The sequence below is a fragment of the Dipodomys merriami genome, unplaced genomic scaffold (genome assembly GCF_024711535.1).
Source record: "Dipodomys merriami isolate MVZ:Mamm:240054 unplaced genomic scaffold, mDipMer1.0.p SCAF_2, whole genome shotgun sequence".
In the NCBI taxonomy this organism is placed as follows: Eukaryota; Metazoa; Chordata; class Mammalia; order Rodentia; family Heteromyidae; genus Dipodomys; species Dipodomys merriami.
Window position 1 is genome coordinate 43,884,347 of NW_027203381.1, and position 17,434 is coordinate 43,901,780.

The 17,434-nt window shown below is 37.4% G+C and overlaps 1 protein-coding gene across 7 annotated transcripts in view; it reads right to left on the bottom strand.

Annotated features, from left to right (window-relative positions):
- Positions 1 to 17,434, bottom strand: part of Lpin2 (lipin 2) — a 97,104-nt gene that overhangs the window by 18,111 nt on the left and 61,559 nt on the right. For 6 of the 7 annotated variants that reach the window (XM_070029487.1, XM_070029490.1, XM_070029489.1 and 3 more), the window contains 5 exons: positions 9,043 to 9,138; positions 7,370 to 7,671; positions 3,957 to 4,064; positions 3,178 to 3,301; positions 2,020 to 2,359 (listed from right to left, as the gene is read on the bottom strand). In XM_070029487.1, the coding sequence (XP_069885588.1) occupies positions 2,020 to 2,359; positions 3,178 to 3,301; positions 3,957 to 4,064; positions 7,370 to 7,671; positions 9,043 to 9,138 (970 nt within the window). Of the gene's footprint in view, positions 1 to 2,019; positions 2,360 to 3,177; positions 3,302 to 3,956; positions 4,065 to 7,369; positions 7,672 to 9,042; positions 9,139 to 9,684; positions 9,741 to 17,434 lie in introns of all 7 variants that reach the window. The other variant, XM_070029492.1, reaches the window with a different exon arrangement.

A 17,434-nucleotide genomic window follows, 5' to 3' on the forward strand; every position in this document is an offset into this window, starting at 1 on the left:
AGGATATGATAAACATGACCAAACTTGAGACTACTTGTATATACTTTCCATTACGGAAACTTCCAGGCACAAGTGGCTATTGCGCACTTAAATTGTCACTTGTTTAAATTATGTGAAATGCAGTAAAAATGATCTGAAATATAAATTTTAAATGTAAGAAAGTATAAAAGCATGATTTTCTATAATTTTAAAAAAAATCTCAATTTTACATTCATTACATATTAAAATTCTAGAATTTTAGGTTTTATTTATTGCTTTGGGTAGAATATAGCCTAATAAACCCAAACCTAATTATACTTTTCAAAAGTAGCCATTAGAAGATTCAAAATTACATACATGGTACATATATTTCTATTGACAATGGTATGAAAGCTAATTGCCAGTTAAGAAAATATGAGCATTTCACTTTAGCAAAACAATCAGATGTATCTGGAATGTAAGATGACATTGGATGAACTCTTTTAAAAATTCCATTACAAAGGAGGATAGTAAGGAGAGAGGAGTAAAGGTACGTGAGAGGGAGAGACAAGGGAGGTTAGGTAAGAGTTCTTTAAAAATAAACTGATGATTTCTGTACCCTTTGCTTTGATTTGGGGAAGGTAATGGAATCACAAACAGTGGAACAAAAGGTGAATCAATTCAACACTGATACTCACTATCTCACTATACACTATGTTAGAAATGAACTTTACAACTTGGGGGTGAGGAGGGTTATAGGGGAAAAAGTGGAAAAAAATGAGAGGAAGTAACACCATTCAAAAAGAAATGTATGTACTACCCTTACTTAGGTAACTGTAACTTTTCTGTACATCACTTTTACCATAAAATTTAAATTAAAAGAAGAAAGAATGACATTTGTTAGGAAATGGAAAGACTTGGAAAATTGAAGTAGAGGAATGCAGTGAAGAGGGGGAAATGCAGAGAAGCATCCAATGTATATCCTACAAAATTAAGAAAAGTAAGGGACAGGATGGCTAGGGAAGGCTGAGTGAGAATGTTAAAAGGGGCGACATTGATTAAGATATATTGTATTCATAAGCTGCTTTGTTAAATGGCAACTCCTTTGTACAACTAACTAAAGAAAACGGTTCGCTTAATATCATCTTATCTGGTCATATGTACATAGCTTTTGACCTTTTCTGCTTGTCCCAGACATATACTAATTATTGCAAATAACTAGCATAGTATGTCCCAAGATATGGACATAAGTGGTTTTTTTCTTGCTATTGTTTCTAACTTATTTATAATGTACTATGTGATTTTTTTTGTTGCTTTGTATGTTCTTCCCCCACAGTAGAACCCCTGTTTTCACTGTATTTGATGTCGGTCTAATTTGGGGAGGGGAAGGGAAAAAACACAATGTTTAAATAGGGATACAGGTTGACCCATTGTAACAATGAGATGTATAAGACACTATGTTGAAAAACGAACTTTACAATTTAGGCAGGCAGAGGTGGGGGGTGGGAGGTAGTTGTGAAAGTGGAAGGGAAGGGATGGTAGGGGAAAAACAAAGGAGGAGGTTACAATGCTCGATAAGAAATGTACTCATTACCTTGCTCATGTAACTGTAACCCCTCTGTACAGTATTTTTTTTAAATTTAATTTTATTTTATTTGTGAACATACTTCTGTACAGTATTTTTACAATAAAAAACTTATTAAAAATAAACTGATGAAAGGAATTGATAAAAAGATTAAAAATACACTTATCACATTTGAGGAAATCTGAATTCTTCAAGATGGTAATGGTACTGTAGTTATATTTATTAACTCATGAGAACTGATTCATTTACTTTCTTAATAAATATTTCCAAAGACGGCCTAAGTGACAGGAGATAGTAGTCAGGAAGTTAAGCATACTACTCCACTGGAACTTGAAAGATTAAATGTGAAGACACTAAGAATCATAACAAAATGCAGAATGGGTCTTGACTGAGAAATATAAAGGTAGCAATCTCATATATAAACACTGAAAGAATTTACCATCCAAGTACTTCACCACTAATTAAACAATTACTACCTTTCTTCTTTGATGGTGAGTCTACTTTAGCTGCTGGCTTGGGTTCCGAGGGAGCCTCTGGTAGGGATGGGCTAGGAAGGTGGTCTGCATCTAACATAGATGAAATCCGAGGTGTCTCAAGAGGAGACTGGAGAAGTTCTGCATTTGTATCACTCATCTGCTTACATAAAGCTCTGGGTTTGGGTTTCACTATGGTACACACAGTGTCTTCCACATTAGCATCCTTTTCAACTTCTCTTACGAGACTGTCTTCACTGGGAATTACCCGAAAATGGGTATTTTCTGAAGGTGTAATTGTAGCTGTTCGTGGATGATAGTCGTATCTTTCTCTTTTGCTGACCTACAAACGTTAAATTGTTTAAAAATTAAACTGATTTCAAAAGGTATTTATGACACTTAAGCTAGTAAACATGTTCATTTCATTAACCTATTTCAAGTGAAACAGTTCCTAATTGGCAAGAATAATTTCAATTTGTTCAATGATGTGATATAACTGTTCTATTATGAAGAATTAAATATTAAAGACTAGAAATATGACAATTTTTAGATGTCAAGAGGTAGAAAATATTCGTTTTGAGGGAAACAAGGCACATAAAATTTAACAAGGATCTGTTAAAACAAAGTAGGAAGTCCAGGAAGTGGCGCTGTGGCTCAAGTGGTAGAGCGCTAGCCTTGAGCTGAAGAGCTAAAGGACAGTGCCCAGGCCCAGTTCAGGCCCCACAACCAACCAAAATAAAAAAAAAACAAAACAAAAGTAGGAAATCCAAACCAGATAAAAAAAAAAATAAGCAGTTTGTATGTCTTAACTAAATTCAATAAGAGAATCTAAACATTTTTTTCCTTTCAAGAAATACAATCTTTATATAATTTAAAAATTCAGGATGGTAAATTTATTTTTGGTGCATACAGAATTTTCTTACAGTAATTAGCAATCAACATTATTTGCTAATGAGAAACAAAAAGTACTGCTGTGTTGCTTCTGTTAGAAATACAAATTACCAACATTTTAACTTCGTTTTGAATTAGGACCACAGGAGGGCGCACGATAGTGTGAGTACTACGGTCTGTGAAATTAGAAGCTGCTTCTTTTACTTAGTGATGGGAGACTCCATTGGTCTTAATCAGACACATCCACAGGCTACAGGGTAAACCTAATACCTTAGTGGACTCTGGAAATCCACCCCACGTCCATTCCATGTGTGACTCAGATCTGAGCAGACTCTCGGCAGGTTTCACCTCCAATTCAGAATCACTCTTAGGACATAGGGCCTGGGAATAGGTGCTGCAAACACAAGGACAAAGAAGAGCAAAGCCTTTAGTTTTGGGAGCATGACAGAGAAACAGAAAAAAAAAATACATGCTATTGAAGGGAACACCAGTTACTTCTTCCATTTGAGTTTTGCCAACTAATGTTTACTGAGGATTTATTAGGTCCTCAGTAAATACTATTATATCCATTCTTTCCTTTGCTTTTCTCTCTGGACCTTAATGAGAAAGGCATTTTTATAAGGGAAGAAATGCACAAAAGGTAGTTTAAATTAACAGCTATCTGGCTCCATGTTCAACTACAGTATCAAAACCCAGACAAAGCAGCAGCTAATACATGAAGATTTGAGAACAGAACAAACATTATGACATGTTTTTTCACAGACATAGTCAACAGTTGCCACTAAGTGACTAGAATTTTAGTATGGTAGATGAGCAAATTCTGTGCTGCCTAAGACCTACACTTGATGACAATGTTAGAGGTTGGATCAAATTTAGGAACAAAACAATTATTGAGAGAAACAGTTCATATTCATTGAAACTTCAGCAAACACTCACAAACTCTACTACTATTTAAGATATGCGTGTTGCTATTGAATAACAGAAAATTTATTGATTATGTCCTTCCTCTTTCCTTTAAGAAAACAGAATTTTCAAAGATTTTTTTTTACCTCTCTAATGGGGACCAATCTCCATCAGATAAGGGGTAGTGATCTCCAGAATGGAAGAGGGAAGGCTCTTTATATTCTTCTTCCTTTAAGGGAGCATTTGTAGATCCTCTGAAAGGAAAAACTCAAAGTCAGAAACAATAATGATACTCCACAAATCTGACAAACTACCTGAATACAGACTATCTGTTAAAACACAGGAATAATCATGTGTATGTTAGCAGAGAGCTCAGTAACTTGACCTATAGTCAAGACAGATTTACAGTTGCTAAAGTTCATTGTTACTGTGCACAAAGCACTTCAACCCACAGATGTTCTTTTACATTATATCTTCAAGTTTGCCCTCATCATACAAGTCAACATTTCCCCAATTGCTAAGGATAGTTGCATGGATATATACAATCACCAAAATTTACTAAATTCCACATTTAATACCTGTCAATATTGTTGTAAGTTATACTTTAATCAGCAGAAAGCTAAAATACTGAATTACTAACATAAGATTAACTTTAATCTATAATTGGTATTAAGAGATAAATCTGGTTTACTAAGTACCATGAGCAAAGATCACTTATGATAACAATATATTTATCAGCAACTTTAACAGTATTACTCAGTAAATTTCACTGTGGCTACTAATTGACATTTGAATTTGACACGAAACATCCCTCGTAAAATAAACACTTCATAAAAGATGACTGATGTGTCAGAATATAGGAGGACAAAGGCTCCAGACCACTGCATTACATACCACAAAAGAACCTGTACTTGTGAGGTCCTAAAAGCCAATACTGATCAAGGGATGAAGAATGTAGCCTCTAGGCAAAAGATGCACTCTATGACAAGTCTTAAGCTTCATGACTTAGTTCCTAAGTTTATCTTTCAAAGCAAACCTGTTTTTGTAGTTGAGAGTTAAAAGTTGAGGTTTCTGACTGTCTGGTTTTGATCCTTCATTTTGTTACTGTTCATCTGAAATATTTCCATCAGTGGCATGGAAATATTGTTTTGCATATTTTAGATTTGTTTCAAAAAATGGTGATGTTTTGTATATTTGAACTCAAAACTGTGACAGGATAGTTCCAATTTGAAAAGTCCTTTTCCTGCCCAGAAGGATACATTGTTCAACAATTTACACACACACACACACACACAGATCCTGTGAAATGTTTCCATGTTTTATTCAAGCCTCAAGTCTAGTCTATCTTTAGGGAGTCAGAGAGACTCTCTAGGTACAATGCAAACAAAGCCCTGGGTAGTTTAAAATACTACAAATGACCTTCTTTTGTGACTGCAATGGCTTTAAGGAATGACTCCCTCTGGGTGCTGGTAGTTCACATCTGTAATCCTAGCTACTCAGGAGGCTGAGATTTGAGGATTGTGGTTCAAAGCCAGCCGAAGCAGGAAAGTCCATGAGACTCTTATCTCCAAGAAACCACTCAACCACCGCAAGTGGCACTGTGGCTCAAAGTGGTAGAATGCTAGTCTTGAGCAAAGGAGCTCAGGGACAGCACCCAGGCCCTGAGTTCAAGCCCCATGACAAAAAAAAAAAAAAAAAAAAAAAGATTCCCTCTTTCATTTGCCTTCAAGAGAACTCAACCTTCTATAATCAGTAATATTTTTGAAAAGAGTTTAAGTAGAATGTCACTTGTAAAAATAAATTAGGTGCTAGGTAGTTCAGTGGTAAAGCACTTGTCTAGAATGTAATAAGCCCTTGATCCTATTCCCACTATTGTGGTGGGGGTGGGGGCAGACATCACTCAACTGCAAAAGCCCCCTTTCCCACCTAGGGACTGAATTCAAGACCAGTGCAATTCGTGTGTGTGTGTGGGGGGGTGCGTGCATGCGTGCGTGTGTGTGTGTGTATAACCACTGTAATGTATCAGTGCAATGCATCATTTACATTAGTGGTGAGGCTGGTATATTAAATGCCAGTTGTAGAAAAGAATAGCACGTACAATTATTTATAATACATAATACCTGACAATATACAGCTATGTTGGTTTATATAAATCTTTACATAGATCTTATTTTATATAGATTTTATATAGGTATGTTTATATAGACTTTGTTTGTGGATTTGAGGCAGCATCTTGCTATACAGCCCAATCTGGCCTTGAATTCTCAGTTCTTCTATTTCAGTTTCTTGAGTGCTGGGAGTATAAACATGTGCCACCGTACCCAGCCCACATACTTTTCAGGAAAGAACTTTTCCAAGTGGCAGGATCTGCAACTCATTACTGCTCCCCACAAAAAACACTATTTACAAGTTCCTGACAAATACTACACTGCCCTACATCTGTTGTAAGATGCCTGCTTACCAAGAAGCAAGGTGCTAGGTACCTAATCAGTTCCCTAACATACTTGATGTGAGCTTTCATACAATTTGGGAAAGTAAGGTATCCACTAGTATTTCTGCAATGTACTGACTTACACTATCCATTTACAAAATGTCCTTAAAATAACAACTCTTGTACATTTAGTAGAGGACTTTATACTAATCCAAATAAGATTTAGGTTATTTGAAATTTGTCTAAAAACACCCCTACATTTCTTTTCTACTTACCTATGTTACTATATGTAAGAGAACAAAGAAATTGCTTACAATGGTAACAGTCCTGAAATCAAGCAGAGGAAGGTCTGAAAGGTGCTTTCCCTCAGCTCTTCAGCTCAAGGCTAGCACTCTTATCACTTGAGCCACAGTGCCACTTCCAGCTTTTTCTTCTTATGTGGTGCTGATGAATCAACCTCGAGCCTCATGTATGCAAGGCAAGCACTTTACCACTGAGCCACCTTCCCAGCCCCAAATAAAATGTAATCAAATGTAAGAAAAGATATATCTGTTCCCTTTAAATCCCAGGTAGTACTGAGTTGGAAAGCAGCATATATTTTGAGCTCTTCTAACTAAACTAGTAAGATTAAGGACTCTTAAAAATAGAGAAATAAACTCCTTTCTCTTCAACTGACTAGAATATTTTGATAATCACTCAAAACAAAATTGTTAACTTCTAGTACTGGTAAGATGCCAAACATAAAACCTTGGGTGGGGTTGCCAGATTTATACTAGGACTACACTAGTAATCCTAGAACTCAGGAGGCTGAAGCTGGAGGACTAAGCTCAAGCTCAACTTGGGTGACACAGAAAAACCCTGATTTGGGGGAGGGGGAGACCATGGGTGGGGTAATTGCATAGTTGAAATAATGTGTCCAATAGTATCTAACTGAGAGTTAAAGACTAAGGCAGATCTTTTGCTTTTAAATGAATAATTTATATCATAGCAAAAGGCTGAACAGTAAATTCTGCAGAAATGCAAAAGGAAAAAGAAAAAGAAATGATGCTATTGCTATTTGTTTCCACAACAGTAATAGCAACTGCTAGCTGTCCTTGAGCCCCACCAACCACAAGAAAAGAGCTGTACCTTGCTGCTTGAGCTCCCTTCTCATCATCAGAACTCACAACCACATCACATGCATCTTCTGCACCAGGAGAAGCAGCCTGTTCTTCCTTCTTACTATCCTGTTTACATTTCTTTCGCCTTCGTTTTTTCTTTTTCACAGAACTTGGAGTGAAAACAGTCTCCGTTTCCAAGATGTGTGTAATGTCTGAACTCTGAGATGTTCTTTCATCTCCACCTTCTCTCACCAAAGGAGTGTCGATATCTTTAAAGAACTGGTCATCAGTAGGAATTGGTGAGGTAGCAAGATAAGCAGGAAGCTTTTCCTTAAAGATCACAGAGAAAGAAGTTAAGCTATGATCAGCTGGATAATGGACTAAAGCAATAATAAACACTTTGACTTGTACATTTGTACAATGGTACAAAGAAGACTCATTTCTAAAGGTAAGAAAATTACACTGATCTGAGGTGCTGTCCACAGTGCTCAAGCAAATTTCTACTCTGTTAGACATAGCTATATTAGCTCATTTCATCCCATGTAATCAAGTACATTTGAAGGAAATGATTTGCCAACTTGGCACAAAATACACAAAATCAGCAATTAAAGAACAGTCAGTTCAATTCTTCGTAAAGAGATGTTCAAGCAGCAGCAGAAGTATTCTGAGGGGAGTAATAAGGGCTTTGTCAAGAACTTACAAAGAACAGTATGAATACCAGAAAGCAGAAGGCAGAAAGTAAGGACACCAGATGAGACAAAAAGCAGGATACATAAGTGAAATGAATTAGGTGACTTTAGAGTGGTTAATGCAAACTAGCCAAATTAACTGAAGGTGGAAGAAGATTGTAACAGAAACAAAACCTTGTAATAGGTGGTATTATAGAATTTTATCCCATATAGTATTTTGAACATCTCACAAATTCAAAAGGAGACTTAATATCTAAAGTAATTCTTAGCTTCAAACTGATTAAATAGACAAGTCTAGTGTTCAGTAAATTAACTTCATACTTCTGTCATTGGAGGAAATGAAAGGTAGAAGGTCATAATTCATCTGGAAAATTTTAGATTTTTTAAAGTTTTTATAAGGGCAGGACAGTGTTGGTGGATGAGTGGTGTTTTTTGCTAAAAGACATAATCATTTATAAAAGAACACAGGCCAATCACTTGAAATCTCTTAAGAGAATTAATTTAGATGTCTATTTAAGGTTTCGGATATAACTGCTAATCAAGTTTAAAGGTCACATGTACAAATATTTACATACAGTCTGAGGCAATATGCCTGACTCAGGCAGAACTAAATAAATTCCAGTCAAGGGAAAAACAGACATTAAGAAAGCTCATTAAGGGGTGGAGGTATAACTAAAGTGGTAGAATACTTACTTCCCTAGTGTGTGAGAGGCTTTGGGCTAAATCCTCAGTACTGCAAAACGCATAGTAAATTAAAGATGTGCTTTCCCTTACAAAAAGAGAAAATTTTATAAAGGCTTTCTGTATGTTTTCTTCACCCTCAAAGCTGGTGTAAAGTTCTTCATTCCACAGTTCCTTTTTGATAGTTTAGTTCTTCAATATAACACTAAATCTTGTCTAACCAGCAATAATCATTTATGCAAGTATGAAACTGCTGACCATTTCTGATTTGGAACATGTATTAGAAGCCTAAAATAAATGTATAAAGTGGATGTAACCCTTGAAAACTTACATATTCTTCTCCAGTCTCCTCCACGAAGAAAGCTTCTCCATTGTCACCCAATTTCATATGAAGATCTACTGCACTGCCATTGATTTCTATATCAATCTAGTAGAGAAATAAGATGTGGCTTAATATTTAATCTTTCATTTAAACTTTCTGGGCCCTTAAGCCAAACTTGATAAAATCACTTCCTAGAGCTAAAGCCCTAGACAAACACTGTCCCTTACCTTACATCCCCTATCTCAAAGAAACAAACTTGGGTTAGGGCAGGGATGGAAAACTAGACACTGAAAATGTTTTATCAACTTTGTGTGTGAGCTGGTCTTGTGGCTTGAACTCAGAGGCTGAGTTCAGTCCCTGAGCCTTTTATACTCAAAGCTAGAACTCTATTAGTTGAGCCACAGCTCCACTTCTGGTTTTTTGGTAGTTAACTGAGGTAAGAGTCTTATAAACTTTCGTTCCTGGGCTGGCTTTGAACCTCAATCCTCAGATCTCAGCCTTCTGAGTAGATAGGATTACAAGCACAACCCACTGGTGCCTGGCACCACCACCACCTATTTTTAAAGCTTTAATCTCTCAAATAACACAACATGGGAAAAATACTTATAGATACTTTTGTACACTTTCCAAATTTTGGCAAGCAATCCTCACCCTGCATGTTCATGAGCTGGGAGCAACTTCCCTCCAGGTCTTCTGTCCATAGATCACTACCATAAATAACAGAAGCCATCTGTAAACCATCACTGCTCTTCTTTGCAATCTGTTAGTACTCTAGCCTCAAGATAAGTGATAAATACATCTAACTTAAAAAAAAACAATTAAAAGAGAAAATTATTGGCCAAGATATCCAAATATAACAATAAAATAAAAATTGATGATGCTGGAAGACAAATTCATGTCATATGTAAGAGTTATAGAAGAAACAATTTACTATGGGCATCATGCCCTTGTTGCCAATGGAGGGATCAAGATGTACAGCAAGAAGAAATACATAATACAGAAGTATCTTCAGACTTAAGGAAAATGTCCAGAGACAAACTTTATATACATACTATTAACACTGATAGTAATAATTTTTCTTAATCATAGAGATATTGATTAGCAATTTTGAAACTCTTGTGTAGGACTGGATAGGTATCAGAAACACTGTGGATAATTAATTAGAACTGTTCCCCATAGTCAGAAAGGTTACAGATTAGGAAAAACAACCTGCAGTAATGTACTGGAGTCAGAAGAATCTATGAATTTGATTTTTACACGTGTAAAAATGTACACATGTATTAGTTCTTCCAGATGAGACAATCTAGAAGCAATGCTACTTTAGTAGCATGAGAATATCCAGTGACCAGATTTTTGTTTCTAAAGGGCTTAAACACTGATGGAAATAGGGTGTGGTGGGGCACATTTATAATCCCAAAATTTGGGAGGCAGAGGCAGGAGGATACATAGTGAGAGCCTATCTCCAACAACAACAACAACAAAAATTAAGCATTTCAGAAAATAATCAATTTGATAGTATATACAATACTAATGGACAAAATGGGATTTGAGCAACTAAATAAAAGTTATAATGTTAGTGCCCTTCCCCCCTCCCACCCGCCCCGTACTGGGGTTTGAACTCAAGGCTTCACTCTACCATCAGAACCATGCCCCACCTTGCTATAGTTGTTTTTCGGATAGATCTTACGTATTTTGCCCTGGCCAGCCTTGGACCATATACAGTGATCCTTCTACTTATGCCTCCTATACACAGCTGGGATAAACAACGCCATGCCTGGTTCATTTGTTAACTTTTTTGCTCTGGCTGGTCGCAAATAAAGATCTGCCCATTGTCCATTTCCTAAGTACCTGGGATTACACTGTGCTCAGGAAGAGCAGCTCTGAAATAAAGAATTGCATTTAATAAATGGTGCAGAAGAACCAGCATAGTGGGGCACACCTCTAAATCATAGCTACTCTGGAGGTGGAGACAGGAAGACTACCGCTCAAGGTCAGCTTGGGCATAAGTTTGTGAGAACTTATCTGAAAAACAAAGTATAGCTATCAGTGATACTCACTAGACACTATGTTGAAAATGAACTATACAACTTTTGGATGAGGACAGGCAAGAAAAACAGAGCAAAGGAGGGGGTGATGTTGTCCAAAAAGAAACATACTCTTTACCTAGCTTATGAAACTTTAACACCTTTGTACATCACCTTTATAATAACAATAAATAAATAAGAGTTGAGTATATGGTTCATATGGTATTATCACCTTGACTAGCAAAATCCAAGTTCCCTCAGTTCAGCCTCATGACATTTTTTTAAAATATATTTTTATTGTGAAAATACTGTACAGAGGAGTTACAATTACATGGGTAAGATAATGAGCACATTTCTTATCAAGCATTGTAGCCTCCTGCTTTGTTTCCCCTTCCCATCCCTTCATATCCTCCCCCCTTTTCCATCTCCCCCCCCACCAAAGTTGTAAAGTTTGTTTTTCGACGTAACAACTTGTACATCTCATTGTTGCAATGGGTCATCCTGTATCCCTGTTTTAACAATTTGTTTTTTCCCTTCCCCTCCACATATACCAACACCATGACTACATTTTTAAGTAGAGAAGAGACTTATAAATGAAAAAGCTGGGTAGGATGGTACATGCCTGTGGTCCCAGTTATTTAGGAGGTAATGATCAAGAGAATTGCAGTTTAAGACTAGCCTGGATACAAGGATTTTTCAGCTCCACTTCTGCTTTTTTTGGGTGGGGGGGGGTTGGTTAATTTGCGTTAACAGTCACAGACTTTCCTACTTGGGCTGACTTTGAACCTCAATCCTCAGATTTCAGTTTCCTAAGTTACTAGGATCACAAGAATAAGTGAACAGTGTCCAGCTACAAAAGGGACTTTTACCTCAACAAATAAACCAAGTGGCAGTAGGCACCTGTGATCCCAGCTATGTAGGAGACAAAAGTAGAAGGACTGTGATCCCAGGTTTTCCCAGGACAAAACAAAAACACAGAAACTATCTAAAAACTGAAGTCAAAGGTATGGGTGAGTGTGTGGCACAATCAGTAGAGTGCTTGACTAGCAAACATGAAGTGCTGAGTTTAAATGGCAGGACTGGGAGAAAAAGAACTGGAAAAAAAAAACCACTTGGCAAACAAAATACAGGCAAAATTCATCAATTTTATTAAAACACGTGGGCAAGCCAAGTCCTGGTAGCTCATGCCTGTAACCCTACATACTCTGGAGGCTGAGATATGAGGATCATGATTTGAAGCCAGCACACTCAGAAAAGTCCATGAGGCTCTATCTAGCATTAACTAGCAAAAATCCAGAAGCAGAACTGTGGTTCAGGTACCTTGATCAAAAAAGCCAACCAAGAGTGAGAGGCCCTGAATTCAAACCCCAGTACTAGCTAAACAATATAACCTGACTTGATATATTACCACATATTTAATACCACATGCAAAGTATAAGTAAATTTAGACAGTATTCCAAATTAAATCCCTGAGTTATCAGTTAACGGGAAAGCAGTTATTCTATCAAACAAAATCGGACAAACAGCTATTGGAAAATTAAAGTGGTTTTAAAGTGCTTATTATTTCAAATCCACTTCACAGGTATTACCACATTTGGAAAACTGGGGCCTTGGCATAAACAAAAAGTCAACGAATAGCTCTCCATAACCCAAAGTGACTCAGAAAAAACTAGTTAATGCAAATTGCCAGTGTATCTCAAAGCAAACCTAGTTTCATATTTTACAATCACAGGAAAGCTGTGTTTTAATAAATAAAATCAATTGATTCCCAAATTTATCCTCTAGGTTGTTGGAATATCAGAGTGGAAAAGAAATTTCTTTTATCCTGAATTATGCTTGAGATATGGATTTGGTAAGACATTTAACACAACTGAATGAACCTTGTGAAAAAATCATATTCCTAAATTTAGAAGCAGAGAGCATGCACAGAAAGGCTATTTATTTGCTCAGTCATCATTTACAGATGTTCTAGAGCTTACATACATTTGTTGCAGGTTCCATTTCCAAAGATTGAAAAACAGATCCAATCTGATAATCAAAACCTGATGAGGCAGCTCAAAAGCAGTTTTACAAATTCTTGCACAATTAATGGATAATTTCAGAACAGAAACAGTTTGCTGATTTCCCCAAAACAGATTCATTCTGAAAGTACTATTACTAGTATTACTAGAAAAAAAAAGCACAGGAGCTAAATTGTTGCTGAACAACACTGTTTTGCAATGAAACTTTCCAGGTCCCTAAGAAAATCACATCTGCTTTTGCTTTCTACATGGTGACTCTGAGCAGAGGCCAGAGCATACAATCACCCTGAAATGTGGTTCTCCAGGACAAACTGATTTATTATGCCTAGGAAAGTCTCTCTACCACCCATCTCCTCCCATCCCTTGGGGGAAAAAATTAGATTTTAAACCCTTCATTGACTTTCACTTTTAAAACAACATATATTTAATTAAAGGAGAATTTGTATTTAAACAATAGCAGCTATGTACCTGGGCACAGGTGGTTCATACCTGTAATCTTAAGAAGCTGAGACTTAAGAGGATGAAGGTTCAGAGCCAGCCCAGGCAGAAAAGTCTGTGAGATTCTATCTCCAATCAAGTAGCAAAGTGTTAGACTGGAGGTGTGCCTCAAATGGTGAAGCAATAGCCCTTTTGTGAGCTAGAGAGGTGAGAGTAAGAAACTCTGAGTTCAAGTCTCTATACCGGCCCCCACAAACAAAGTCAGCTATATAAAATAGCAAAAGGTTGATATTAAATGTTCTTAACTTGTGGACGCTGGTCTTCTAACATAAACTTAGATCTGTGTCAGAAATTGATGAGGATCTCTCACAGTAATCTTGAGTAATCTCTCTCTGTAATCTTGACAGAATCTCTCAATACATTATATAGATAAATATTGTAGGCCACAAGTTGAAAGGAAATGAGAAACTGGAAAAGCTTTATTAATAACTCAGTTTTTATGTACTAGGCAAACCTCCCTATTACCCAATACCTGAAGGAAGAGGGTATAAAAATTAAGAAAAGCAAGGTTAGGGCACAGCACTGTGGTACAGCATGTGTTATGCATGCTTGAGGCCATGGGTTCCATCCCAGTTCCTCAAAAAGCCCATCCAGCCTCCCCACAATAAATATGGAAAAAGAGGGTAGGGGAAAAGGGAGAAGGGGAGAGAGGGAGAGAAGGAAGGAGGAATAAAAGTGGCTAATACAAATATCTTTTTTTAGGGGGGGGGTGTTGGTCGTGGGGCTTGAAATCAAGAGCTGGGGCGATGTCCTTGATCTCTTTCATTCAAGACTAGCAATCTACTACTTTGAGTCACAACTCCACTTCTGGTTTTCTGGTGGTTAATTAGAGATAAGTGTCTTATGGTATCTGCTTTGACTTTGAGGTCTTTGATTCATTTGGAGGTGATTCAGGTGCAGAGTGATACATAAGGATCTAGCTTTAGTTTTCTACAGGTGTTTAACCAATTTTGACAGCACTATTTACTGAAGTGGCTGTCTTTCTTCCATTTTATTTTTCTTAGCTCTCTATCAAAGATTAGGTGCTACAGGTCTGTGGGTTCATTTCTGGGTCTTCAGTTCTATTCCATTGGTCCTCACATCTGTTCTTGTGCCAGTACCAAGCTGTTGTGATTACTATGGCTTTGTAGTAGTTTGAAATTTGGTATTGATATTTCTCCAGCACTGTTCTTTCTGCTAAGGATTGTTTCTGCTATTTGGGGTCTTTTATCATTCCGTATGAATTTTGGGGCTGCTTCTTCTATTTCCTTGAAGAATGAGGTTGGAATATTGATAGGTATCACATTGAATTTTTAAATAGCCTTTGGCAGTATTTCCTCTAAATCCTCTAAATCCAGGAGAATGGGAGGATTTTCTACTTCCTTAGTTCTGCTTTAATTCCTTTTTCAGGTTTTTAAAGTTTTCATCATAGAGGTCCTTCACTTCTCTAGTTAACTCCTAGGTATTTTATTTTTTGTGGGGCTATTACAAAAGGAGTTGCTTTCCTGATTTCAGCTGCGCTCTTCTCATTGTTGGCATATAGAAAAGCCATTGATTTTGAGGGTTAATTTTATACTTGTTACTTTGCCAAAGTTTTGGATCAGCTCAAGTAATTTGGGATTGGAGTCCATGGGGTTCTTTAAATACAAGATCATGCCATCTGCAAAGAGGGAGAGTTTTACTTCATCTTTCCTTATTTGGATCCCCTTTATGTTTGCATCTTGTCTTACTGCTGTAGCTAGGCATTCTAATACTAAATTGAAGAGGAGTGGAGAGAGTGGACATCCTTGTCTCCTTCCTGAGTTTTGAGGAAAGAGCTTTAGCTTTTCGCCATTAAGTATAATGCTGGCTGTAAGTTTATCATACACAGTCTTTATTATATTGAGGAATGTTCCACGGCTTCTTAGTTTTTCCAGAGCTTTCATCATAAAGGGGTATTGGATCTTGTCAAATGCTTTTTCTGCATCTATTGAGATAATCATGTGGTTCTTATCCTTGCTCTTGTTGATGTGAGAAGGAATAGGAAAAAGTCTAGGGCTCCTTGGCACAGGCTGAAATTTTCTTAATAAAGACCCACAAACACAATAAATCAAAGAAAGGTTATACAACCTTTCATCCATGAAACTGCAAAGCTTCTGCATGGCAAAGGACATAGCTAGTAAGATCAATAGAAAGTCAATGGACTGGGAGAAGATCTTCACTAGCCATACAACAGACAAGGATCTCATATCTAAAATATACTTAGAACTCAAAAAATTAAATACCCCATGGGCTGGGAAGGTGGCTCAGAGGTAGAGCACTTGCTTTGCATGCCTGAGGCCCTGGGTTCGATTCCTCAGCACCATATAAGCAGAAAGAAAAAAGCCGGAAGTGGAAAGGTGGCTCAGGTGGTAGAGCGCTAGCCTTGAGCTGAAGAGCTGAGGGACAGCGCCCAGGCCCAGAGTTCAGGCCCCACAACCAGACCCCCCCCCAAAAAATTAAATACTCCAACAACAAATCCTCAAAGAAACAACTCCCCAATTAATAAGTGGGCTAAAGCTTAATGAGACACTTCTCTGAAGAGGAAATAAGAATGGCCAATAGACACATGAAGAAATGTTTAACCTCTCTAGCCATAAAAGAAATGCAAATCAAGACAACTTTGAGATACCACCTCACCCCAGTTAGAATGGCTATAATCAAGAACTCCAATAACAACAGATGCTAGAGAGGATGTGGCCAAAAGGCAACCCTACTGCATTGTTAGTGGGAGTGTAAACTTGTTCAGCCACTTTGGAAAGCAGTATGGAGGTTCCTCAAAAGACTCCACATAGAGCTCCCCTATGAACCAGCAATCCCACTTTTGGGCATTTACCCAAACGATCACAAACAAAGCTTACTAAAGCTACCAGCACAACTATGTTTATTGCAGCATTATTAACCATAGCTGAGATATGGAACCAACCCAGATGCCCCTCAGCAGATAAATGGATCAAGAAAATGTGTTATGTGTACACACACACACACACACACACACACACACACACACACACACACACACACACACACACACACACGAATTCTATGCCCCCATCAGTAAGAATGACATTGCCCATTTGTTAGGAAAGACATGGAAAAAATTATATTAAGTGAAGTAAGCCAGGCCCAAAGAAACATAGGTCCTATGGTTTCCCTTATTTGCAATAGCTAATATATGTCTGGGACAAGCAGAAATGGTCAAAGGTATGTACACATGACCAGATGAGATGATGTTAAGCAAAATGAACCCCAAGATAGGGACATAAATGGTTTTTTCTTTCTTGCTGTTATTTTTAATGTACTTATACCATGTGATTTTTTTGTTTCTTTTGTATGTTCTTCCCCCATGGTATAACCCCTTTTTTCACTGTATTTGATTCTGGTGCCCTGAATCTTGTATATACATTTTTCTAATTAAGGGAGGGGAAGGGAAATAACAAAATGCTGAAATAAGGTTACAGGATGACCCACTGTAACAAGATGTACAAGGCATTATGTTGTAAACAAACTTTATAACTTCGGGGGGGGGAGAAGTTGGAGAAGTGGGGAGGGAAGGGATGGTATGGAAAAAACAAAGGAGGAGGTAACAATGCTCGATAGAAAATGTACTCATTACCTTACTCCTGTAACTGTAACCCCTCTGTACAGTATTTTTATAGTAATATATATATATATATATACATACATACATATATAGAGAGAGAAGGAGAGAGAGGGAGAGAGGGGGGAGAGAGAGAGGGAGAGAGGGAGGAGAAGAGGGAGGGGGACAGAGGGAGAGAAAAGGAGAGAGGAGGAGGGGGGAGGGGGAGAGGGAGGGAGGGAAGGAGGGGGGGAGAGAGAGAGAGAGAGAGAGAGAGAGAG